The 26,197-nt window shown below is 44.0% G+C and overlaps 1 protein-coding gene and 1 pseudogene across 1 annotated transcript; both read right to left on the bottom strand.

Annotated features, from left to right (window-relative positions):
* Window positions 1-26,197, bottom strand: part of LOC147035311 (huntingtin-interacting protein 1-related protein-like) — a 993,771-nt pseudogene that overhangs the window by 773,910 nt on the left and 193,664 nt on the right.
* Window positions 19,913-22,269, bottom strand: LOC147035316 (uncharacterized). The gene is given in 3 exon segments (XM_085896732.1): window positions 19,913-20,282; window positions 20,284-21,543; window positions 21,676-22,269. Coding segments are annotated over 3 exon segments (2,106 nt in total). The 5' UTR covers window positions 22,183-22,269; the 3' UTR covers window positions 19,913-19,943.

Raw genomic sequence — 26,197 nt, forward strand, 5'->3', positions numbered from 1 at the left:
GCCCCCACTCTTCTCCAGACAACAAACACAAGTTAGCCTGACCTCCTTCCCAAAATATCCTCTGACCCCCATTCTACTCTCCATTGAGCCTACATTATCCTTGAAAACTTTAGTCACGATAAAGTAAAAAGTGGTTAAATTTATTACCCTTCCCTCTATTCCAAATCCCTCCCTCAAATCACAAGATCTATTAAAGCTAATAAATGGGGTTAACGATAAAAACAAAACATTTTTTTTATCATTAACCCCACCCCCACCACTTCCACAACCCCACTCGTGGGGCCTACACTATCCCTACCAAGTTCGCTGGTGATCACTCAAGCCTTTGCAGAGATCCCCTTCCCACTCTCCCCCATTCCAAGTCTCCTTGAAATTGAAAAATCTGTCAAAGGTGATAAATTAAATTCTTCATCATAAATCTCTCATGGAGCCCTCATTATCCAAGCCATGTTTGTTAGCTGCGGCCCATATGGCTGATGTGAATAGCAGGACCCTGGTATAAAAAAAACCCTCTCCCCCATCCCCCATAAAATTAGTTCCCCTGTTTTATTCCCTCAAATAGTTAAAAAGATACCCCCGACCATTATGGGTGATAACTGACATAAAACCCATGAGTCCTCTTCTTCCTGTATTACCTTGATAAGGGGTGAGGCCGAATGGTATCACACTTCCACAGTGACCCCCCCACCTTACTGATATCCCACCTCACACAATCTTCCCATCTCAACCGTGGTCGACCTCTTTTCCTCCGACCTTGCTTCCTCAACCTATCCGCTCTGTTTTCCATTCTCTCCTCCCCGCCATCCCCACCAAGTGTCCAGCCCACCTCAGCCGGCTTTTTATCAATCTCCCCGTCAAGCTCATCTGCACACCAATCTCCTTCCTCAGTTCATCCATCCTCCTTCTTGCCACCCTCTTCACTCCTGCCATACGTCACGAAAGACAAACGGAAAATGGAGTATGACAATAAGGATGGCAATGTGTTTGTGTCAGCTTTGTCTGATCCACCGTGCATGGAGGTTGATGCAGTCACTATGTCGACTGCACAAACGGAAGGGAAAAATATCCAAGTCAGTTTAGATTAAGAAAAATACCAGTGGGAATAGCTCGGCCTCAGGGTAAGAAAATTAAATATTCACATCTTATTACAGGAATGTCAGGAGTGAAAATTGCGCATAATTCGATTACACTGCGGAATTTCGGCGCAAGTTACAAGATTGTTGCTCAGTGAGAAGAGGCGGGTAAAATGAATACCATATTAAAATAATTAGAATGAATTAAAAAAAAATTAACGCTAATTACATGAGGTATAAAACGCATCTTTCCATATGATTTGATTAAACGGAATTTTCATTGTTTGATTCCGTCTCCTCCTCAATGACCATCTCTTCTTCTTCGTCATAATGGCTTTATTCATCTAGATGCTGTTACACATCATTGGGACACAATACACTGAAAATATTCTGATCCCGATTCTGATTTACCATCCACCGTTACAGAGCGTTGGTGCTGCCGGAGCAGCTTCCTGACAAAGAGTTCCTGAGTGGTTTGCCGTTGCCTTCCCAGCAGTAGTTATGGCAGGAATTTGGAATTTGGAATTTATTCATGGTGCTACCGATAGCTTGCCACTCTTCGTGAAGAACACCGCGGGATATACAACGTCCATCGACTAATGTGAGCTGACGGGTCGCCCAGTTTCAAGTCCATCCGAGTGACGGTACCCACATTGATGATCACCCTGCCTGAGAAACACCACAATGGCAGTTTAGAGCTGAGTCTGGATTCAAACCCAGGTTGGACAGCTTAGATGTGAGCGTGGCGATCCTGCCAGCTCAATGAAAATATCCCTATCCCAAAAACCGTAGTATTTTTTTTCGTAGCACGGCAGCCTATAGAGCTGTGAATAGCTGGACCCTAATATCTGGATCATGGATCTCTGTGAAGAGCTGTATCCCCTTATCTTCGCCACTCCCGCCATAAAATTACAACCCCCAACCCCCCCCCCCACCATACTTTACTCCTCATTGTCTCCCATTATTTGTGCTGAATTTTGTTGCCCACATCAGCTGTTAGAAAGATGTAGAAAGATGTCCCCTCCCATTCGCCCTAAATAGCCCCTCTCCCGACCCCTTTGTCGCTCCCCATGGGTCCCCCAGTATGTCTGCCAAGTGTTGGGGTCCTACAATGGTCCGATCTCAACATATACAAGATATATGGGAACGGACAGAGATCAGACAATGGAAATCAGACACTGGACATCAGATGTCAGACAGACAAAGAGAAAAATGGAGTGTGACAATAATGGCAGCCTTGCGTTTGTATCAGCTTTGCATGCGCCTGGTAATAGGCAACAAATGCTGCACGTGGACCAACAAAGAAAGTAGGAACAGAAATAGTTGAAAACAGAGGCAAGCAACAAAATAAAACTGCATTGCAAAGTAAAGAAGAAAAAAAACGATTTATTGCCTTTCTGTTTTATTGCTTGTGACAGTGAGCAAAGCCATCAGAACATTGTTCTAACTCCCGAGAGCCTTCTGCCCACTCCCCCATCTCCCTCTCAGACCTTATCTGCCTGAGAACTGCAGCGTAAACCAAGCTCTTCCCTTTGAACAGTGACTGCGGTTCAGCAGCAGATGACAGATGATGACACACCAAGGTAGTGACATCATCTCTCATACCTTTCCATTTAGTCAGGTACTCTTAACCCCCCCCCCCACCTCCACACCCCCATTCAATTACTGGGATAGTTTTCACCTCCGATATTTATACTCATCATGGAACGGAAAACATCAAAATGTGATTTCGGATATTTGTGATTTGGAAGTTGGTGCTACCTGTAGCTCGGTATCCTTTCAGGTAGAAGAGACGTTTGAAAATACAATTGTCAAGAAAGAAATCCAATCAGGACACTGACACACGATGGCCCACACTTTGCCAAAGCTATTTGGGGATCTTTCACATTCACAAGCGAGTGCTCGCAGATGAGACAGCAGGCTCAAAGTCTCAAAAAGACTTTTCAACAAGAGTTTCTAATTTGTTCAGGATGCCAGCAATGACTCACCTCTTCTTCACAAAAGACACCGTGAGATCTTTATCTTCCAATAGCGACCACTGCTGGCAGACGGGTCCGCTGGCTTGATGTCCGTTTAATGGATGGCGCCTACATTGATGAATCGCCCTGCCTGCGAAACACCAGTGTGACAGTTTATGGCTCTGCAAGATAGTCTGAACATGGAGTCATTAACTTAAGTTACATAGCTCTCTGAATGGCAGCTCGGGAAACGTTATGATTCTCAATTCGGTTTCACACGCCGAGAACATAAGTCGGGAGTGCCCACAGGTCGTTTGCTTTCGCATGGACACGCAATCGACCCCGACAACCAGACTAATATTAAAATAAACCAATGTCACCCGCAGGGTGACCCGTATCTTGCCAAAAGGTGACCACGTGTGACTTCTTTAAGGTCACACTGAGGTGAACAGAGCTGCTATCCACCAGGAGCGACTCCTTGAGGAATATCTGCCTACGAGAGATTCTGATGAGAATCGTTCTACAGAGTAACCATGAAAAAATATGCTTTTGCCTCATAACGTCACCAAATGATGTCATAATGTCTCAAGCTTGACATATCTAGAAAGCACTCATCGAGGTGTTCAATTTGAGGTACTACACGATATAGTTCCTAAAACTTGAAAATTTGACCTTGGGGTCAAATATGTTTGACCTGAGGCGCTAACCATGAAGGTCAAGGCCAATCACCACCAAAAATTAATCAGCTGAGCGCCAGACCATGAACTATATTCCCATGAAGTTTGAAGGCGATCCGATCAAAATTACTCAAAAAATAAGGGTTTCGTCGACTCCCCTGATTTGCGACAAAGTGACCTTGACCTTTGACCTTGACCTTCAAAATTTTATGCGCTGAAAGGGACCTCTATAGGCCTCTGATATGCGAAGTTACAAAAATTTCAAATGATAACTGTGCTATGCAGAGTGATTTATACGTGATTACAGACCAAAAAATAAAAAAAATAAAAAACATATGAAGGTCAAGGCCAATCGCCACGAAAAATTAATCAGCTGAGTGCCAGACCATGAACTATATTCCCATGAAGGTTGAAGGCGATCCGATCAAAATTACTCAAAAAATAAGGGTTTCGTCGACTCCCCTGATTTGCGACAAAGTGACCTTGAGCTTTGACCTTGACCTTCAAAATATTATGCGCTGAAAGGGACCTCTATAGGCCTCTGATATGCGAAGTTACAAAAATTTCCAATGATAACTGTGCTCTGCAGAGTGATTTATACGTGATTACAGACCAAAAAATAAAAAAAATAAAAAACACATGAAGGTCAAGGCCAATCGCCACCAAAAAATTAATCAGCTGAGCACCAGACCATGAACTATATTGCCATGAAGTTTGAAGACGATCCAATCAAAATTACTCAAAAAATAAGGGTTTCGTCGACTCCCCTGATTTGCGCCAAAGTGACCTTGAGCTTTGACCTTGACCTTCAAAATTTTGTGCACTGAAAGGGACATCTATAGGCCTCTGATATGCGAAGTTACAAAAATTTCCGATGATAACTGTGCTCTGCGGAATTTTTTATACGTGATTACAGACAAAAAAAATAAAAATAAAAAAAAATTACAAACTGACTAACATATCTTGCAAAACTTCGTTTTGGCAAGATAATAATTTAGTTTAATAAAATATGAAAAAGAAACCAGGGCAGGAGGCATTGAAAACATCAACAGTTACAGAAATATATGTGAAGAAGTAAAAGATGTCCCTTTGGAAAATAAAGCAGGCTTATAAACCATAAAGGTCTCAGTGTAATCTAACGTACGTTATCCTTATTGAAACAGACCCTTTCAAGAGGTAGCCAGGGACACAGAAGAAGAAGAAATTAAAGAGTTGGAAGATGCGGAGAGAATAAAACAAATATTGCGGTGGTTCAGGCCTGGTCAAGCTGAGCAGGCACCCTCGCTTTGATTCGATGAGACGAACAGGCAACAATTTCCCCACACATGATGTGCCATGAGGTGGGTCTCCGGCCTGTCAGGGCAAATTCAGTGTTTGCATACCCAAACTCCTGGGACCGGATCCTCATTACATAGTGGGGTGTGAGGGGGGGGGTCTAAAAAAAATCCCAGTGAAGCTCCGCTAATGAGTTCTGGTCATGGATTCTGTGGAGTGGCTGGGAGGAACAGCAAAAGCACCTCTCTCCAGATTCCCGGCTGCAATTGAACTTTTTCCAAAATCCAGTTCAAAGACGTTCATTGCATGACGTCATCAGGCACGTTCATTGGTTGCCTGACTCAAGCACGCTGTTTATTTGCCTGATGGAAAAGAAAATGGGAGCGTACAGCTCGTGTGTCCTTGGTTGTGGCACGTGAGACAGGTGAAGAAAAAGGGAAAATGGCGTTATCAAATAAATAAATGAAACTAGAGAGTTCATAGAACACGATACCCCACAGTGTTCAGGAATATACTTCAATGGAGATAAAATAATGAATATAAAGATTTTTTTTTTTTAATCCAGACATTTAATGCCACTGAAGCAGTCTTATACACTGTAATAATATGATGTTGAGTCACAGTTTAGGAGACTGCACACTCTCACATGCCTCAATACTGTATACTCTCACATGCCACACGTTCTCAGGTCATATACCGACATGTTGCATGGTTCTTGATGTAACGTGAAGGATATTTCTGTTCTACAGTTCTACAGTATTCAAGTACATCATTCAATTTAAGGAAAGGTTTAGATAGGTTTAAAGTCATAAATATTGTAATGTCCGAGTACCCGTAAACACAGAATTCCTTACAGCTGGGACTTTTCATCCAGGAGATGACCCAAATGACCTTTAACTTGCATTGTGTCCAGTTATTATTAGCCCCTTTTGGACTTTGTCCAAAATGGGGGCTTATGGATATGCTCTCGATTTTCGTGCCCAAGCGTGCATGTGTGCATGCGTCCACAACCATATCTCAGACATATATTGACCGATTTTATTTGTACTTGGAACAAAGACAAGTGATGGTGTGTGTGTATATATATATATATATATATATATATATATATATATATATATATATATATATATATATATATATATATATATATATATATATATATATATCATGTTGTGATGCAACAGTGTTGCATCACAACACTGTTGCCCTCAGAGCAAATCGTTAAACCTTGAACATGGATGTTGTAGGAGACTCCAGATTTCACCATCAGGTCATGTAGAGAGACATCATCTGGAGTGTCTTTGTCATCAAATGCCTTTCTGATGGCAACCAGTGCTTCTTTAGCCTTATCAGCTTCTTCAGTTTAACACATCCCAGGCTTGAATTGATGAGCAATTAGTGTGTGCATGCTTCGAGGGTGGGGATAATGGAACCTGCAATGGCCATTCCTCCTGGAAGTAGCTGAGTGACTGTGCTTCTGGACTTTGGTGACACGTTGTGCCAAATCTGAATTTTCAGGAATTCTACAACTGACATACTGGCGTATGAAATGGCACACATCATGATCAGAGTCAATATCCAATATTGGTGCATCCTTTATCCAGAGGATGATGTGAGCATGTGGTTATCCTGTTGCTTGGAAGTCGATCCGAATCACATAGTCCACTCACTCACCAAGTGGATTGGCTTTTCTCTGCAAAAAAAAAACCTTAAAGAAGGTGTTTTGCCGGTACTGGAATTGCCTAGCTGCTGTGACTGAGTTTTGCCTTTTTTTACATATATACTTTGTCGAGGCTCGAATAAGAGCTAACATATAGAACATTATAACAAAGGGAGCAGGAGACAAGAGGGGGTGAGAGAGGGAAGCGCAACAACAGTAAGGAACAGGGACATCAGGATATCTGTGGAAGAGAGAGGGATGGGGCAGGGTAAATGGGATAAACAAGATGGCAATAAAAGGGAGTTTCAGGAAGGAAAACAAGGAGTTTGAAGGAGGTGGGTTTGGGATGTGTTAATGGGGGTATGGTTTTGAGGGGGGGATCATGGTTTTGGATGCGGGAAAATAAGAGATGGTGGTGAACAGCTGTTTTAAAGACTTGGAGGGAAGAGTGGGATTGAAGAGAGTGTAGGAGTTTGGTCCAGAAGTGGGGAAAAAAGAATGAAAGAGTGAAGGTGAGCAGTAATTCTTGATTTTGGCAGTTTCACCAGAAGGGGGTTGCTGGCAGACCTTGAGCACCCTGGATAAATGTTAGGGGGACAGAGCGCAGACAGAGCAGGGGGGTGCAAGGCCGTAGAGGAGTCAGTGGAAGAAAGGAAGACCACTGACCTGCCCGTGGTGAGAGAGTGAGAGGCCCAAGACGCATCATTCATCACGTCATCATCATTCATCATCATCATTCATTGCGGGAGATATCATTGATCCTAAAAGCCTTGGTTTCCACAGCGTGAAGCCAAGCTTGGTGTTAGGCAGGAACAACAGTCCAGAAGGGAAAGCAGCACTCCATCAAGCTGTGGATGAAAGCTTTCTATGTGGTTAGGAGCCCAGGTGTGCCAAGGATGAACTTTGCATGATGGAGGATGCCAGTCTGCATGCAACTGGCTTTGGAGACCAGCTCGGAAATGTGGCTTTCCCAGGAAAGATCATGGCAGATAGTGATGTCCAAAAGCCTGAGTGACAGAACTTCTTCAAGCGGATTGTTGAGAAACAAGATGGGGGTGGGGGGGGTGTTCAGATGTCCTTTCAGAGAGACATAGTGAGAGTGTGAGATTTGTGAAAATTGAAAGACATGTTCCAAGTGTTTGACCATGCTCTGATTTAATACAGGTCTGCAGAGAGTGAAGATGCTGCTGCCTGCTGATCTGAAGGATGAGAGATGGTACGGCAGGGAGTGGAGTCATCAGCAACAAAATAAAGAGGATTTTTCAGAGTCGGAGAAATCATTGATGAAGATGAGAAAAAGCACAGGGTCTGGAACACTGCCTTGAGAAACTACAGCCTGGACAGGAAGAGGAGATGAGAGAAATCCATTCAGGGCCACGTGTTGACTATGGCAGGAGAGGAAGTTTGCGAGCCATGAGTGGAGATTGCCTTGGATACCGTAAGAAGAGAGCTTGGTGAGCAGGGCAGGGTGCCAGACCGTATTGAAAACTCACAAAATATCTCTGGAGATGGCTCTGATCTCATATCTGGCATTAATGGCCTCCATCCATTGTTTGGAAGGCAGAAGCTGTCCTTTCTTCAAATGATATCACTTTCACATCTTCATCTGAGAGAATGGTGCCAGACTGTCGAGCAGTTGTCTTGATGTCCGGCCACTGCATGTCTGCTGCTGACAAAGCGAGGAAACATGTTGGCAAACACAGTGGTCTGACCATCACAAGCACATCATACATCACTTTCTGGAAGTAGACCAGTGAACCTCAGAAGTTCTTCAAAAAATGGTAGCCATCATCCTCTGTATCATCTGTTCTAGTATGTGCTAAGTTTTTTATGGCACCTGCTGTGAGTGCCTGTCCTCTGTACATTCCCCCCTGTGTTTGCCATAGTGCTATACTGGCACCATCAGCAACTTACTTCGTCTCCGCAGTTTACTGTGCTGTCAGCAAGTACTCAACATCTTTGGCAAACCTTCCATCAGCGTTCAGAAGTATTTGGTTGAAGTACTTTCATTATGTAAGCCTTTTCTCTCTATTAGCCATCAGGCCAAGCTGACCACTTGTGTGCTTGGTTGGATTGCACGTCTCCTCAAAGTGTCTATCCGTGAAAATTGCGGTTGGCTTTTGGCCTTCACCTGGAGCAACACAAAAGACATCTGCGTCTATTTCCAGATCTCCTCCTTGTAAGCAGCTTTCATATGGCAAACTTTTCAGTTGAGCTTGATGGTTGATTTATTCATTGTCTTCAATGATCTCCTTGTCACAATCTTTTCCCAATAGATGTGATTGTGAACCCTAGGGGGTGGGGTCTTCTTTAGAGGCATTATTGAGATCAAGAGTTGGATAGTTATCATTGATTTTCTCCAATGCTTAGTCATGGAACTGCCCAATACGAACAATCTGCTCATCTCCAATGGGAGTATGGTTCCATGCTGGGGTTATCTGTTGATATGATGTGGATATTAATATGGAGCATATCAGCTAGACCTTCAACTCCTATGGAGTCTCCCCATGCACTTGACTGCAATCTTCTGAGATACTTCTGCCAGCATAGCTCTACTTGTGTTTTGGCATCCTCTGTGGACTCAATGTACTTATCCTCATCATCAGGGTTTTCAGTGTCAGCATTGTCAAGATATATATATATATATATATATATATATATATATATATATCTTCTTCTTCTTTCGGCTCCTGCCGTTAGGGGTTGCCACAGCGGATCATCCGTTATTATCCGCATAATGATTTAGCACAGGTTTTACGCCGGATGCCCTTCCTGACACAACCCTGGTCGCCTCTTACGACACAGGGATATGGTACACCTATTCTAACTGCGGCATACACCGGCCCAGTACACTGGAACTCACTTCACTGACCTCGGAAGGATGACAGGCTGAGTCAACCTCCTGGTGTGTATTAATTCAAGTGGCCAACGGGGCTTGAACTCAGGACCTTTTGGATCCCAAGCCGCAACCCTAACCACTATGCTAACACCAGGCTTGTCAATATATATGTATATGTCCAAAGGCAGGAGCAAATCAAATGTTTGTGGCAGTGAGCAGTGCCATGCTCATATGAGTTCATAGCGAAATTGGGTAGCAATCCTTATTGCAAGTGGTCAATGCCATGTTTACTGTAGTTCATGGGCCAAAAGTCATGTTCACAGCAAACATCCTGACAGCAATGATGATGTTATTGGTGGTTATCCCTCATTAATGTTTTTTATAACCATGAGCAATAATCGCAAATCAATCAAATAAAACTTAACACCCCTCATAGCACACTGGTCACTTGCATTCAGGTTGAAATCCAGACTAAGTTGCATACCATGTTTAATTCACTTCATCAGTCTATATCTCCATGAGGTTGATGCCATAAGGATGGGATGGTTCTCACACTCATGACTGTCCACATTCTGATAAAACAACAAATCCTAACTTTACATTGCCACCCTCTTGGTGGAAAACCGTTTTCCTGACTCAGCACATGGGTCTGTCCCTCAGTTACCTTTTACTTCTTCACCAGACTGTGATCCTTCCGCACCTCATTAGCTCGGGTCCTCACACCAAGCTTCACTATTTCCCTAGCGTACGCCCTCTTGGCATTTCCCCCACCCCACCTAGGCGTTCTGTTTTATCATTCTCTGTTCTTTCCCCTCCGTGATTTCTACCACCACTGAACTACACCATTCCCAACATCTTAATTACATTTTGACACTTTTCCCAGACTCGTGCTCTCACTTATCACAAATGCCAGATCTCAACATAACCAGGAACAAACAGGTGTCAATTTTTTTATAGATACAAAGTCAAGGCTCGTGGAAGAGTCAGAACACAGAATTGATCAGGATACAACAGAACAAAAGGAACAGTAAAAATAGAGTGGAGAGGTGACACCAACAGCAGGGTTAAGGGACAATAGAGAGGGAGATTGACGAATAAGGGATGTATGGAAAAACGTGCGGTAGGGGAGTATACATAGGGTAGACAAAATTGATAGAGAACCACAATTCTCAGGAATGAATTGCTTTAACGAATTCCTCATGGTAACAATACGTTGGAATGTGCAATCCAGAGTTCAACACGTCCTCACCATATTCCATTCACATCCTCGAATGCATTGACATTCACACTCTTGCATGTCATCATTCATACACTTGTCCACTTCTATGTGAGTCCGATGCTCCTTTTTACTAATATCCCCTCTCTCATGTCCTGATACCACCCATATTTGCCTAGCATGTATACTCTGTCAAAACTGCATTCTCACCTGCTTATTCGTGCACCCTGTGCCCATTACCATCACTCATAGTGGCCCCTACCTTTCTTTCTCGGCACTTGGAGTCAATGTGGTTGCCCACGCCGATCCCGATTTTCTTCGGGCTCTCAGAAAAGACGATTGCCCAGGCTGACTCTCGCCTTTCCTCCAAGGTTAATCGGCACTGCTGCAGCCACCTGCGAACCATAATCTCTCTCTCTCTCATCTCTCTATTCATTCAGTCCACTCACTCAGTCAAATTGGGTTAGGAATGCCCTCAAACTGCCTGTTCCATCTTAGGTGGTAAGTGGCACATGCTTGTAAATTTCTGTCCTCGTTATCCCAACTGGGCCCATTGCAAAATCCTCTTTTGCTGAACTCAGGACATCACCATCTAATCTTGAGGTCTCTGGCAACCAGTTTGTCTCCAAGCATAACAAATCTGCTGTTCCCGATGCAATTGGTTTTTCTCTGGCATCGCGCTTTTGCTCAGACCACTCACCTTGAACAATGTCCCGACCTGTCAAAGACTCAGATCTGTCATGCACATGCAACTTTCTTGGTGGGGCCTCAATGTGTGCTGCTATCATATCCTGACACTCCTTCACATTATAGAGGTGCTTTTCCACATACCACTTTGTTTCTGCCTCCTTCCCCTCCAACTGGCCACACCTCTCCATCAGTTCATCGCACTTCTCCACCTCCTCCAACTTATCTTCTTGTTCCTGTAGTGACTTGTTCACATGATACCACATTACTTTTACATCTTCATTCACTTCACCTTTAAATTATTGCATTTCCAAATGTAATTTTGTGGTCACATTTGATCCGGACTCCTCCAAATTCTTCAACACTTCCCTTTTCCTCTTTTCACACTCTTTCCTGATGACGAACATCTCTCCGTTCACTTCCCTCTGTCCACTTTCCATCTTCTTCTGCATATCCTCGAGTTGAGTTATTTTTTTCTTTCCTCTCGTGCACTTCCCGTTTTAATTCCCCTCTGCTCAATTTAAAATCCCAAAACATCACCTGACATCTGCTCACACTTTACTTTAATCTTGCACTAGTCTTCTATATTTTGACCCACTTCCAAATGCATTTCAGCCACTTGGTTCCAATTTGCTTTTGCTTCGAAATGAAGGCACCATTTCTTTTTCTTTACAGTATCTAAGACTCGTGGTGGAGCTGCCACACATGTTTCATACACATGGACGTACAATCGAATAAATGAGACACAACATAGGACTGTTAGACGAGACAAGCACAGCCACTGAGGTCGGGGGAAGTACTGTCACTTTCCGGAGCACTCTGGGTACCAATGGTATCACAACATGGCAACCGGAAGGGTGCAAAGGTTGCTGGATGTGCGAACATGCATGCCTGCATACAGGCTGGCCTTTACCAGGTAGATAGCATTCGTTTTAAATGCTCCCACCCAGTTTTATATAGAAACCGGCAGTTAAAAAGAAAATGTTGCTGTTTGGGCACATTTTATCACCCTTCTCTTCCCTTCCCCTCATGCCGCCTTCCATTCCCCACCCCTCACACTGCCTTCACTTCCTCTCCCCTCATGCTGCCTTCTCCTCTCCTTGCGCTGCCTTCCCTTCCCCTCACGATACCTTGCCGTCCCTTCCTCTCACACTGCATTCTCTTCGCCTCATGCTGCCTTACCTTCCATTGCCTTCACACTGCCTTCCCTTCCCATCATGCTGCCTTCCCTCCACATACCCCCACATGCTGCATTAACATGCTGTTTTAATGGACCCCATTTCATTCAATCTTGAACTACCCCCGCCCCTGCCCCGCCCTTCTCCACAAGTCCCACTACCAAATGCAAGATGAGAACCCCTGCCCTCATGCTTACTTCCTCCAAAATCCCCTCCCCATCCTCACTTCTCCCCCTCTTCTCTCCCTCATGTTCCTCACTCTCAACCCACCTCCCAGAGTGTATAGCAACATTTGGGGAGGCGTATCTCCCCCCCTCCTTGCTCTCCCCCTCCTTGCTCTTCCCCTCCTCGTTCCCCGCTCCTTCCCTCCTCTCTCCCTCCTCCATCCCTCCCATCACTCCTCTTCCCAAATCTTTCTATCTCTCCCCTCCCCTCCTCACTCTGTATCCTCTTTCCCTCCCCTCCCTTCTCTATCCCTCAGGTCAGGTCAGGTATGGGAGCATGCCCCGGAGCAGCACGTCACTGCGTCCACTTTCCGCCGGGACTCCAGGGTCCTCCGTCCTGCCATCCCCAAGGCAGATGCATGGCCCATTCACATATATTTGAGATGCCAATCAACCTGCTGCAACCACGAGGCACGTTGTCAGCCCGGTGGCATTCTCCACTCACTGGGCTCCCTCGATGAGAGAATCTGGTGAGCAGGATCAGTGTCGGGAAAGTGCTGACACTGCAAAGAACACAGAACAGCTGAAGCTGACACTCAAAGACGAGGCAGGTAACAAATCTCTGTGTCCATTTCAGCAACTGCTTGTTAGACACAAAGTCTGACCAGCGATAGCCAAGGATTCTCTGAAGAAACCTGGTACCAAAGGAATGAAGTCTCCATCTCAGATACCGAGTCAGAGTCCAAGTCTCACATCGGTAGAGCAAGACTGGAAGCACCAAGGACCTGAAGACTCAGACTTTTGTCCTCCTGTGCAGGTACGGATGGCGCCACACCCCATGATCCATTGAATCCATGACTCATCAGGCCCGACCAAGATGTCTATTGACCTCTGGCTCACAGCCGGCAGAGACATGAATATCATTGCCAAGGTAAGTGAGTCTCTTCGTGACCTCAACATCCTCACCACAAACATGTACAGACAAGATAGCAGCATCCAAGATGTCATTGAAAGCCTGGATTAGTTTTGACTCAGGAAACATGTAATCCCAGTGGCTCCGACTCCTCATTCAGCACCACCAGGGAACCAAAAAGGATACACAGAGTCTCCGCAAAGATGACTGCATCATCCGCAAAATCAAGATCAGAGATCTTGACAATCCCAAATGATGCACCCCAGCTTGATCTCTTTGATATCCTCCCCAGAATGCAGTCCATGAAAGTGCTGAAAAGTGTGGGGGCCAGTATCCACCCCTGAAGAACTCCAGTAACAACTGGAAATAAGTCAGAGATGGTATCACCACATCTCACAGCACTCTCCATACAAGTTTTTAGTTCAGAAATCAGAATGACCAGTTGTCGTGCCACCTCACGAAGACCAAGAATCCTTCAGAGGGCATCCCGATTCACTGAATCGAACACTTTGCAGAGATCAAAATAGACTTAAAGCAGCCCCTGCCAAAACTATCATCTGCATTTGATGAGGACCCGAAAAGCAAGGATATGGTCAATCATTGACCTCTTTGGTGCAAAGCCTGACTACTCTGGGCATTGGTGCGCAAGCAGATGGTGGGGAATGCTGTCAAGAATTATCCGAGCAAAGACCTTGCCCGGCACTGAGAGCAGCGTCACCCCTTGCTAATTGTTGGAGTCCTGGCGATCACCCTTCCCTTTTCATAAAGGGACAACAAGGCCCCTCTCCCAGTCAGTTGGGATAATGCCTGTGTTCTAGTCAGTTGGGATAAGGCAGAGCACAGAAATGCATGCAAACACATGAGCACAGCATTTCCACCAGCCTTGAGAAGATCAGCTTGGATGCCACAGATCCCAGGAACTTTACCCCCATTTCAACTGGTTCACCACAGCCTGTGTTTCCACAAACGAAAGGAGATCACAGTTGATTGCAGCGTCAGCAATAGGGATAGTTACACCCCTGACATCCAAATCAACAGCTGGTGGATCAGCCTGGTACAGCGGCTCAAAGTAACCAGCCCAGTGAACCGTTACTTCTGACTCCTCTGTCAAGAGGCCACAACACTCCACTCCAACTGAAGTACACCGAAGGATGGGCTTGGACGAATGCAATGCATGAATTACCCTGTAAGCATGACAAGAATCACTTGACCACAGGTGATGTTCTACCTCCACACATATTCCTTGCACATATTCCTCCTTGCCCCCCCCCCCCTCAGTACATGTACAGCTTTAGGCTTCAACTCCCTGAACGGCTCAGCTCTGCCATTAAGCCTGGCCTGGTGATTCTGGTCAATGGCATCCAGTGTCCCTTAAAAGCCAAAATTCCTCTTCGCCCGACGGTGAGTTCCAAGACATCTACTGGCAAGATCAAGAATGGAGTTCCTGAAGGCACTCCACAATTCTTCAGGGTTCCTAAAGGCACCCAGACCCCCCAAATCTCCACTCAGCCTGTTCACAAACTCCTCAGCTACCCTCTCATCCTTGAGCTTGCCACCATCCAGCCTCGGCTGACATAGTACCATTCTCCCAGATTTAAGCTGAAACTTCAGAGTGCTACCACAAGCCTGTGTTCGATATTGAGTAACTGAGCACTCCGGTAGACCTTGCAGTTCTGGATCATCCTCCATTGACCATCAATGAGCACATGGTCAATCTCCTTTGCCACACCGCCAGCGTTGGAATACCAACTCCAGTGTTGAGCTTGTGGGTACTGAAACCATGAACCAGGCACCCTTAGTCCAGGACTTCTTCCAAAGTCAAGGGACTTTGTGCTATTCTGGCTCACAGTTCCAGACACATGGGGACCAACACATGTCTCATAACCAACCCTATTAGTTCCAGTCGATGCATTGAAATCCCACAAGACGAGAAGAGTGTCTCGCCTGGAGCAGTGATCAACCACAGACTGGAGCGTGACATAAAACACATCCTTCACAGTGAGACCACTCGCCTCAGTCAGGGCATATACATAGAACAGGGAAACGACACCCAAGGAGTAACGAATCCTCAGTCTCATAATACGCTCGTTGGCCTGCGCTACCACAATTATCATTAGAGTCAGCCTATTGGACAGAGCTACAGCATCTACTTGGGCATGGTAACCATTAGAGCGACCAGACCAATAGTAGGTGTAACCACTCACCATGTTCTCAACACTATCCGTTCTCCGAACCTCAGAGAGTGCTGCAATACCGATATCCAAACACTTGACCTCAGATGATAACAGAGACAGGTGGTCATCCTCTCTTCGGGAAAGGACATTCCAGGCACCCACCTGAAGGGACTGCCTCAGGTTAACCCAAAGAAACCACTGTCTGGTTGACGACACCTCAGCACCACCCTGACACACACACTGACATTACATTTTGACACTTTTCACAGACTCGTGCTCACTTCTCACAAATGCCAGATCTCAACATGAGAAAGTACAAACAGGAGTCAATTTCTGAAAGCCGAGAAGAAAATCAGGATCGGCGTGGGCAACCACATTGGCTCCAAGAGCCGAGAAAGAAAGGGAGGGGCCACTGTGAGCAATGGTAATGGGAACAGGGTACACCAAGAAGCAGGTGAGAATGCAGTTGTGACAGAGTATACATGGTAGGCAAGTATGGGTGAGAACAGGACATGAGAGAGGGGATATTAGTAAAGAAGGAGCGTTGGACTCACAGAGAAGTGGACAAGTGTATGAATGATGACATGCTGGAGTGTAAATCTCAGTGCGTTTGTATGTATGTGTATCTGTATATTTATATATATATATATATATATATATATATATATATATATATATATATATATATATATATATATATATTTTGCATACATATATATATATATATATATATATATATATACATTTTTCTTTTTTTACAGACATATATGCATATATATTGTTGCGGGCCGGTGAGGTCTGGCGAGAAGACCACGAGGTGGGGGAAGCTACGTCGATTCCCACCAGACTCCCTGGAATTGTAGGCCGTCGCACACGGATAATTCCGTGACGCGGCGGGTCGCTTAACCGACCGTGGACGCCAATAGCTCAACCGTGTGACCTACGGTCCTCCCGTCTATGGGTTAATCGGGTTACCTAATTTATCACATGGTTTAATTACCGGGGAATCACGTCCTCCATACGCCTTGCCCAAACCGGATCACTCTACCGGATCGGATCACTTTTCCGGATCGGATGCAGCCGAGTGACACTGCCAAGGACGTAACGGCTAAAAGGAACAGATTATTGGGAATAAAGTCCCGGTTAGAGTAGGATTCGGACCATGCTGAACCAATGGGAGAAAAGACAAAAAAACGAGCAGGGAACATTCCTAATGATAATTATTTATTAACAAGCAAGCGAGGAAAGGTATGTGGCACAGTGGAGATTTATGGGGTATGCAACGCAGGGAAAGAGGAGAGAGGTGTGGAGTGCGACAATAATACAAGCAACTTATGAAAGCAGACACAGAGCAGACTTGACACGAGATTAATAATAGTCACAACAATAATGCACTTCTACAGTCTTACTTAACAGACAGGCGCCAACACACTCAGACACCCACAGAAAATGAAACCCCAATGGGAAGGGACTTTTGCAACCAGGTTGGGGGGGGGGGAGTTGGGGTTATGCTCTCGGTACCTGGGCATTCTGGGGGAGGGGATGCTCCATGGTGCGGTACCCGACAGTAGTCGCATTGTCTCTGGCCCAAGCCACATGTGTGGAGCCTGTGTTCTGAAAGAGGAGCTTGAGTGGAGAAAGGCGGAGTCCAGAGTGCGAGGAAGGAGTAGCAGGCAGAGACTGGAAGCAGGAGGCAGTTCCTTGAGGCGAGACATCGGTGGAGTCAAGAAGCAGGAACACACCGCGTGAAAATACTACTCTGAATCACACGCACACACCACAATGACCCAGACGGAGGAGCTTCTCCGTCTTTTATAGAGCCCGAAGCTCGGTGGAGGGATCATGCCAAATTCGTCATCATCGCCCGAATCGGGCGCTTTGATTGGCCCCGACCCCTCACGTGGTCCACCAGCTTGAGCCGGGTTTCGGGTAAACATTGATGCAGCAGATCCTCAACAGCGGCGCGGCAGCCCACCCACCTCACAACGAAAACGCACGTGACTCGCCGCATAAATCGGGTTCCCGGTAGACGTTGGTGAAGCAGGCAGATTTACCTCAGGAGTGATCGGAGGGGAGGGTACAGTGGGTTGTCGTGGAACCTCAAAGCAACAGTCCAGAACCCAGCGCACGTTGCGGATTTTGCCTCAGAAAAGAAAAGGAGAGTGGGAATGAAATGGAGGGAAAATGACTTAATAACCCTAACTATTAGACCATCGCAACACACTCCCTGTCGTCCCGTGAAACAAAAAGGAGGGAACTATCTACATTTTACACGTATATTAATGGAATAACTGTCTTGGGATACCGATATGTTGTATGCATGCGGTTCCGAGAACCGCAACAATACATATATGTATGTATGTATATATATATATATATATATATATATATATATATATATATATATATATATATATATATATCGACTCCTCCCATGGTCTTCTCGCCAAAGGAGCTGCACAAATCAACCATGAAAGACTACCCAAAGTGAGCCCTTTGCTGTTTCAAACCTTTCCCAGAGTTCCTCCACAGATGTAAAGATGGTCACAAACAGTACACACATGAGAATCCCAATGCTACGCACACCAGCAGCTGCCAGACCAATTTCACTACTTGTCAACGATTCATCAGTGACACCACAAACAGAAATGCATACCAACGAGGCTCCCAAGCATGTACCATGTGTAAACGTCAAAAGCAGTCAACATATCAATGAAAAACGAAGACCCACCCACATCTTTCACCTGTGAATGGAGAGAATAACCAATTAGCTCTCACCTAATGAATTAAATCCAGTTGGCTCAGATTATATCAATAAATTGACTCCTCCATGCTCTTCTAGCCAAAGAGGCTCCATTAAGCAACCATCAATAAAGCTTGTGTTTATATATTATGTACTCGCAGGGTACCCATCACAGAAGGGCTCATTGACGTCTCACCTCAAATGCGTGTGTATTCGTAGAAACGTGAATTCATTGTAAATATTCAGTGTGCAGATATCGCAGTAGGTGGAGCTGGTAACCTTGGCAACCTCGTTCCATTCCACCAGCGAAGATTTCCAATCCATGCTTGTTGTTCCTCCGAAGTACTATTTGGGAGTGAGGGTGATATTATGAAAGCTTGGCTGGGAAACTAATTTCTGCACATTTTGGGCCTACCGCCTGATGGAAGATCACCAAAGTTCTTTCCATGCCAACTGACCACCTTTAGGTACCTATCCCTCTCCACATCACTTCTTCATTTCCCAAACTACCGCCTCTCTCCATATTCCCCATTGCTTTGCTTTTTGCCATTTTCATTCAGTATTTCTCACAGCATTTCATTCTCCTTTCCCATTTGATGATCCATAGATCAGTCATTTCAGTTTCACTTTGGGTTTTCAGTTTTGATTCGTTATCACAACTTGTGATGCATTGCGAATGGTGCATGAAAAAAGTCGTCAAAATTATTTTTGGGGGAATGTTTTTCGATTTCGAAAGCGTGTAGAGGTGTCTGAAGTGCTTCAAGGTCTTAAAAGGTCAAAAAGGAGTCTAAAGTGTTTTAAGGGTCTTTAGCATCATAAAGGTGTCTAAAGTGTCTCAGGGTCTTAAATGGGTCTAATTGTCTAAAGTGGTCGAAGGGCGAAAGAGCAAAAGTGTTCTGATGTGTCCAAATGATCTGAAATTGTCCAAAGGGTCTTAAAAGTTCTCAAGGTCTGAAAAATTTGAAAGGGTTGAAGATGATCTCCATGTCTCAAAAGGGTCTAAGTAGTCTAGTAGCCAGATGGCCTTCCCATGCACCCCCTGGAATATTTAATGCCACCTATTTTTTTAAATGCACAAAGGTGTCAGAAACAAAATTTAAGATGTTCCCATTTCGAAATATTGTCCCATGGGGTTTTTATGGTGGCCGTCTTGGATTTAGTTCCATACCGGTGACAAATTCATAACTTTTGAACTATACATCATAAAAACGTGTGTGACCCCACTTTTCTATGCAGTTTTCACATGATAAAACGTTTCAGAGAATCATTTCTAGGATTGAACAATTTATTAACGACATTTGAACAATTTATTAATGACATAATCACTGAAAAGTACAAGAAATCCCAGAAAATTTGTCATTTTGGTAAACAATTCCTTCATTATCACTCTTCATCATCATCATCATCATCATCAAGATACGCTAGAAGTTCCTCATAGTCATTTACTCCATCTTCCTCATCACTTTCATCAGCAATGTCCTCCTTCTGAAGAATATCTTCCATGGACGGTAGAATGGGTCCATGAGACCACAGGGGCTCAATGGGACCGTCATCCTTATTTCCGCCGTGGCCATCCTGAGGGAGCGGGCAGTCGTATATTGGAATGTGTGACCTCTTCCATAGACAGACACGGTAATGAACTCTGTCAATGTGTGGATAGAGGGAGTCCTGACAGGGGGGAAGGCGGGCAAAGTCCACCTTGGATTTTTGAAGAAAACTTTTCTTCTTCACCCACCATCTTCCTCAGCATCAGAGTACGAACTTCGTTGATGCATCTAATGCGCGTATTCCCATACATCAGGCAGGTGAACTCTTCCAGATCCTCATACAACTTGTCTTTTACCTTCCAGTCTGACCCAAGGTCTTTGAACACCTTCTGGAACCTGGGGTACTTCTCGAGCTTCTTCAGAGGCCCCACCTTTCCTTTTCCTCTGAAACTGCAGTTACAATCATCTCCAGTGAACGTGTGGATTCCCATCAGTGCCATCGCATGGTCACTGCCTCGAGATTTCGCGAGCGCTGTGATGTCAATGAACCGATGGTTTTTCCCTGTTCCTGTATCGAGATGAATATTGATATTGATGGAGGAGGCATAATGTAGACGGATAACGAATATGTCTGTATCTGGTGTCCGAACAACCACGTCTTTGAACCCAGAAGACACTGCATACTGGACGTATAGCACCACATGAGTATCTGTCTCCTCCTGGAAATAAATGTAGAATGAATGTAGTTCAGTTTTCAATATTATGATGCAGATAACATTAAGTAGGTCATGACATTGATTAGCACTACGTACATTATGTTGTATGTGATATAATAGGAAGCATACCTGTTTAGAGTGCAGGTTCTGGATCTCAGACGATGATACCTCTCCATCTGCAGCAGTGAGATGATAAGCAACACCGTCAACAACGAGGACAGGCATCGAGCAGCCCTCTAGCCGAGATGCTGCTGCCTTGCTGCTCCACATTCCAAGCAGAAGATGACATAACTGCTTCTTGTTGATATCATTCTGAAGGAACATCTTCATGTCAGGTGGTATCCTGGTTGAGGGACCGTCGATATGATGTGGTTGTGCGACACCCCGCCACTTCCTCTCTTGGGCCTTGATGGAGTCTTCATCATAAGAGTCAGTAGAAAACACAAAGTTTTTCTTTGAGATCATATGATCGAGTATCTTCAGACAGTATCCTCCGAATGTAGGCGGAAGGTCCTTGAGGGCATGGAACAAGGCATTGCCGTCTTGGATATGACGAGCATCCTTCGGGAAAGGTACTTCGTCAGTATGGTCAGTGAGGAGATAGTGGAGCATGGAGGCTTTGTTGGTCTTTGCAAAGAACCCATCTGGTGTACCGATACAGGGTGAGACCGGCGACAGAGAATACTTCATCAACTCTAAGATATCTAATGGCTCATCGATCAGCTGTGATTTGATGAATAGCTGGAAAGCAAGATCTCCTTGCTCTTTGTACTGGATCAACTGAAATGAGCATCAACAAAACAGTGTTATTTGTTTGATATCATATGATTATTTGATGAATGAGAAAGAAATGCATTGCTGCAATGGATTAATCAGAGGTAATGATACAAAAATAGTAAAATGCTTATATACCTTTCCTTGAGAAGATGTGAGTTTGGCTACTTTATTTCCAGCCTCCAGGGTCAGCAGCTTGAGCCTTTTTATTGGGTCGAAGAAGCCCACGCCGGAGCTACGGTCCTTGAACCGCTTCTCGATGAACTCTTGCTTGGCAACTTTTCCTGCAGCTTCCACTCTCAACACATCAATCTCTACATTGGGAGATGCAGGTGCGCCAGATGCTAGTGAGTACAGCTTGTCCTTGTTTGGTATGATGAAAGGATTGCTGAAACTCTGAATGGAAGTAATTGCACGCTGGACTGCAGCCTCACTCTTCCTGATCTCTGCGTTCTCAAGTTCTCGGTGTCGTTGGCCTTTAGGACAATCGGGGTCATGGATGAGATTCCACAGCTCTAACATCTTTTCGAAGCAATGGGCACGAGAGGATGTTGTGCAACAAAATCGCTGGTATGCTGCAAACATGTTAAAGAGGCCACTCAGTCCACCAGGGGACTTCGCAAACTTCATCAAAGTCTCTTCCATTGTTTTATCCACAGCACTAAGTGCACCAGGAATGAGCGAACGTGCCACGGCAATGGCTCCCTTGCTGAGAAGGTCTGTCGCTCCAGGGTGGGTGAACTCCTTCGTACAGATGCCTATATTGTGTTTAATTGCTCATTTTTTAAAGAAAATGCGTGATTATGTCGTTAATAAATTGTTCAATCCTAGAAATGATACTCCGAAATGTTTTATCGTGTGAAAACTGCATGGAAAAGTGGGGTCACACACGTTTTTATGATGTATAGTTCAAAAGTTATGAATTTGTCACCGGTATGGAACTAAATCCAAGATGGCCGCCATAAAAACCCCATGGGACAATATTTCGAAATGGGAACATCTTAAATTTTGTTTCTGACACCTTTGTGCATTTAACAAAATAGGTGGCATTAAATATTCCAGGGGGTGCATGGGAAGGCCATCTGGCTACTAGACTAAAGTGGTTATTAAAGGGTCTAAGAGGTGTAAAGAGTCTAATGGGGTCTACAGGTTAGAAAGGGTGTAAAGGAGTGAAGCTGTAGTAAAGAAATTACCTCATGTTAGTAAATAAATTAATTCTGGAGTGCAACACGGCAATAATGGGCCAAATGACCGCCTCATGAACGTTTAAAATGCCCATTTAGGTGCATCGTGGTTTAACAAAATCTGATCGTAGAAAGTTTCATCATGAATTAACTTTGGGAGCTCAAAGCAGTAAGGTCACAATCAAAAAAACATTTCGGTTTTATATATAGAGATGGACAACCTATTTTCCTGAGGCAGCCTTTTCTTCCTCTTCTCAGGGAGGTGGAGTCACTATTTTTTCTTCCATTGACCAGCTTACAGTGAGATCTCTCAGCAAAGCCATGGCTTATGGAGAAATGCTCAATGGGAACCTCATTCAAGGTAACGGGAAAGCTCAGCCAGAAACGTCCAAAAAGTCCTTTTTATAGCTCGTTTTAATATGTAACGAACCACGACGCGGTTCAAACCCCAACCGTGACGCAATATGTACGTCATTTTTCAATGGCCCCTCACATAAGGCATCGTTAAGAAGTTGGAGATATCGATAATGTTGTAAGAAATGAAATATATCTCACCTGTGATTGAATATTTCTGTTATAGTGACCAGAAACATTTGAAAATCAAATAAATTAATGGTTGCCAAGGTTACCGGCTCCACCCACTACGATATAATATCTCCTCACTGAATTGCCGTTTCTACCAATAATTTCTCATTTGAGGTGAGATATCGACGATGAAATTAGTCAAACATCTACGATCAATTTACGATCAAAAATCAAATCATCATGTTAACTTGATTCTTTTGAACTCTACGATGCATGTGTATTTGAGGTGTATATTTGGTGAAGTTAGCTAAGAAGGCAACCCTTTTTTTTCTGCAAACTTCACCCTTGAGAGTTGTCTTCTTGATGAGCAGTAAAATTAGCTTTAATCAATGTGTGGATAGTATTGATTCACGAGCGCCAGCCAGAGTGACCACTATATTCGTTATGTCTGTGTGTCTTGTCTGTCTGTTGGATAGTCAATCTAGTCTACCCTTATCAGTATTTCCGTCGAAATGTTGGGTAGTCGAACGAGTTGAAAAAAAAAAATTCCCCCAAAATTTTTTTTTTAATTTGTTCTCCCCTTATCATCACTTTTTCCTTCGATATGTTAGTCTGTTGGGTAGTCGATGTCGTAGAAAAAAAAAACTTTTTTTTTGAGATTTGTACTCCCCTTTTTATCAGTATTTAAAATGGCGATTTCGATGAAACTTGGTTGGTAGGTTAATACCATGACCGAGTTGTGTGCAAACGAGAAACGTTGCTATGGAGACTACCGTTGCCTAGCAACTGGACATTGAATTTTTTGAAAAAAATCATAAAAAAAATTATTTTTTCGAGAATCAAAAATCGGGCCACGAGCGACTGTGGGCAGTACATTCGGCCATATTGTAAAAATTTCCAGCCGAATCCAATGAAAACTGTCGGAGAAGATAGACTTTGCATGAACCCTGGTCGAAAACAATAAAAAAACGAAGTTCGTTATATCTCAGAGACTATGAGTTAGATATACATGAAAGTGGTATGGTAGGTTCATGGTATGTCCTCATGTGTGAGAAAGAAGCGTCGCTATGGACCCCTCCGTTGCCAAGCAACGGCCGAAAAACCTCTAAATGTGGGGGTATTTTAACGAAAAACAATCTGCAGCATTAACCCTTGAAGCTAGAATCATGAATTTTTTTGTGCTTAATCCTCAGGTCATTCCCCATCGAACGGGCCCATCGCGTCAGGTTATGTTGGGTAGGCGACTACCCATGTCCGCCTACCGGCTTGTCTGTGTGTCTGTCTGTCCAGAGCAGAACTCCGTGGAATTTGATCCGATCTTGATGAAACTTGGTTACGTGTTCGATATCAATCTCTAGTTGTGTTTTCCTGGATGAGGTCGTGCTACGTCCATTGTGAGGGGAGCTACACCCCAAAATAGCCATTTTTAGGGGGTAGTTGCATTAAAAATCTCTCTTCTCCTCGGGAATTGACTGAATGGAATGGGTTCTTCGGTATTTGAATAGCAAAATGAATTATCTAAAACTTGTCGTTGTCCGATTTTTCATTTTCGTCCCAAGGTCAAGGTCACAAGGTCAAAAACTTAGAAAATTGCGAATTTTGACATAAAATTCAGACGACCGCCCAAACTTTGAGAGCTAGGATGACAATATTTTTTATGCATAATCTTGAGGTCATTCCCCACCTAAAGTCTTGAAACCATTTTTCTCTATCTCGAACACCTTGCCTGTGGCGCCCCCTTCAAGTTTGTGTTTACGCTGATTTCATCAAAGTATGGATAATCCGAGGAGTGCGAAATGCCATAGAGCCTATATGACGTTATATTGTTCCTGGAATGTTCCAGAGGAAGTTTTGTACCAAAGGTCATAATCCTTGACCTTTGACCTTTAAAGGCCACAAAGGTCAAATTTTCAAAGTTGTGGGAATCAAACCGGGTTTTCGACCTTCTTTCACGAACTAACTCCAATAAGCTATAGCACGTATCCTGTTTCCTTATTTTAATGTCCACAACATTGTTTTGTGACCTTTAAAGGTTATGCAAAGGTCAAATTTTGAAAGTTGTTGAACGAAACTGAGTTTTCGACATTTTGCAGCTAATAACCTGTCACTCGTACCACATCATGTTGATCATTTTTATAACTTGGTCAAAAATTATCACATTGTCTCTTCCTTGACTTCTGAAACAATCTAAATCATCAAATACCTCTCGTGAACCATTGTCGTCTTCAGACTTGTTTGTACTATGTTCCGTTTTTGAATGATTCGCGCATTTGAGAGGTCATGTGATATGACTCCTCCTTCCCCAATTTTCCCGAGGTCTTAATAGACAATTTATTGTTCACCTTTGCATATACATATACATATACATACACAAACATACATACATACCCTCAGTTATACGAAACAGTCGGGACCCTTTCAGACGTGAAATTTCTGGATATGTGCTGTATCAAACCACACAAATGTAATGAGAATAATTGAACTTTGATGCAATGTTTAAAAAGTATGATTATATCATATATAATGGAGAAAACAAGGCATCAACGTAATTTATGTGCATGGCAAGTGCCCCACACTTCAAAGAAGGAATTCATCCGTTCATTGACATAGTTTTGAGTCTCCCTTTGTAGAAGCAATACGCTATCTCTTATTCTGCTTAGCTGCAGCAAAGATGCTGGAATTGCTTCTGGTTGTCTTTCAAACCATTTGAAACGAACCATACCCATTTTGTGCTCGCACACGCTACACCTGGCTCAATTACCTGAACGTTCTCATGGAGAATCAATTTTTCATGAATAATTAATAACTTCTCAAAACTTTTGGATAATCCAAGTGTTAGTATAACTGGAGTTCTTTGATGCGAGGGTCTACGAATTTATATTTCTCTTCTCAGTGAATTTCAAGGACAGGACGAGACGTCAGAAAAATCAATAAAGTTTAACATCGGACCC

Source organism: Eptatretus burgeri, chromosome 1 (assembly GCF_056783735.1).
Source record: "Eptatretus burgeri isolate ZD-2024b chromosome 1, Ebu_testis_v1, whole genome shotgun sequence".
In the NCBI taxonomy this organism is placed as follows: domain Eukaryota; kingdom Metazoa; phylum Chordata; class Myxini; order Myxiniformes; family Myxinidae; genus Eptatretus; species Eptatretus burgeri.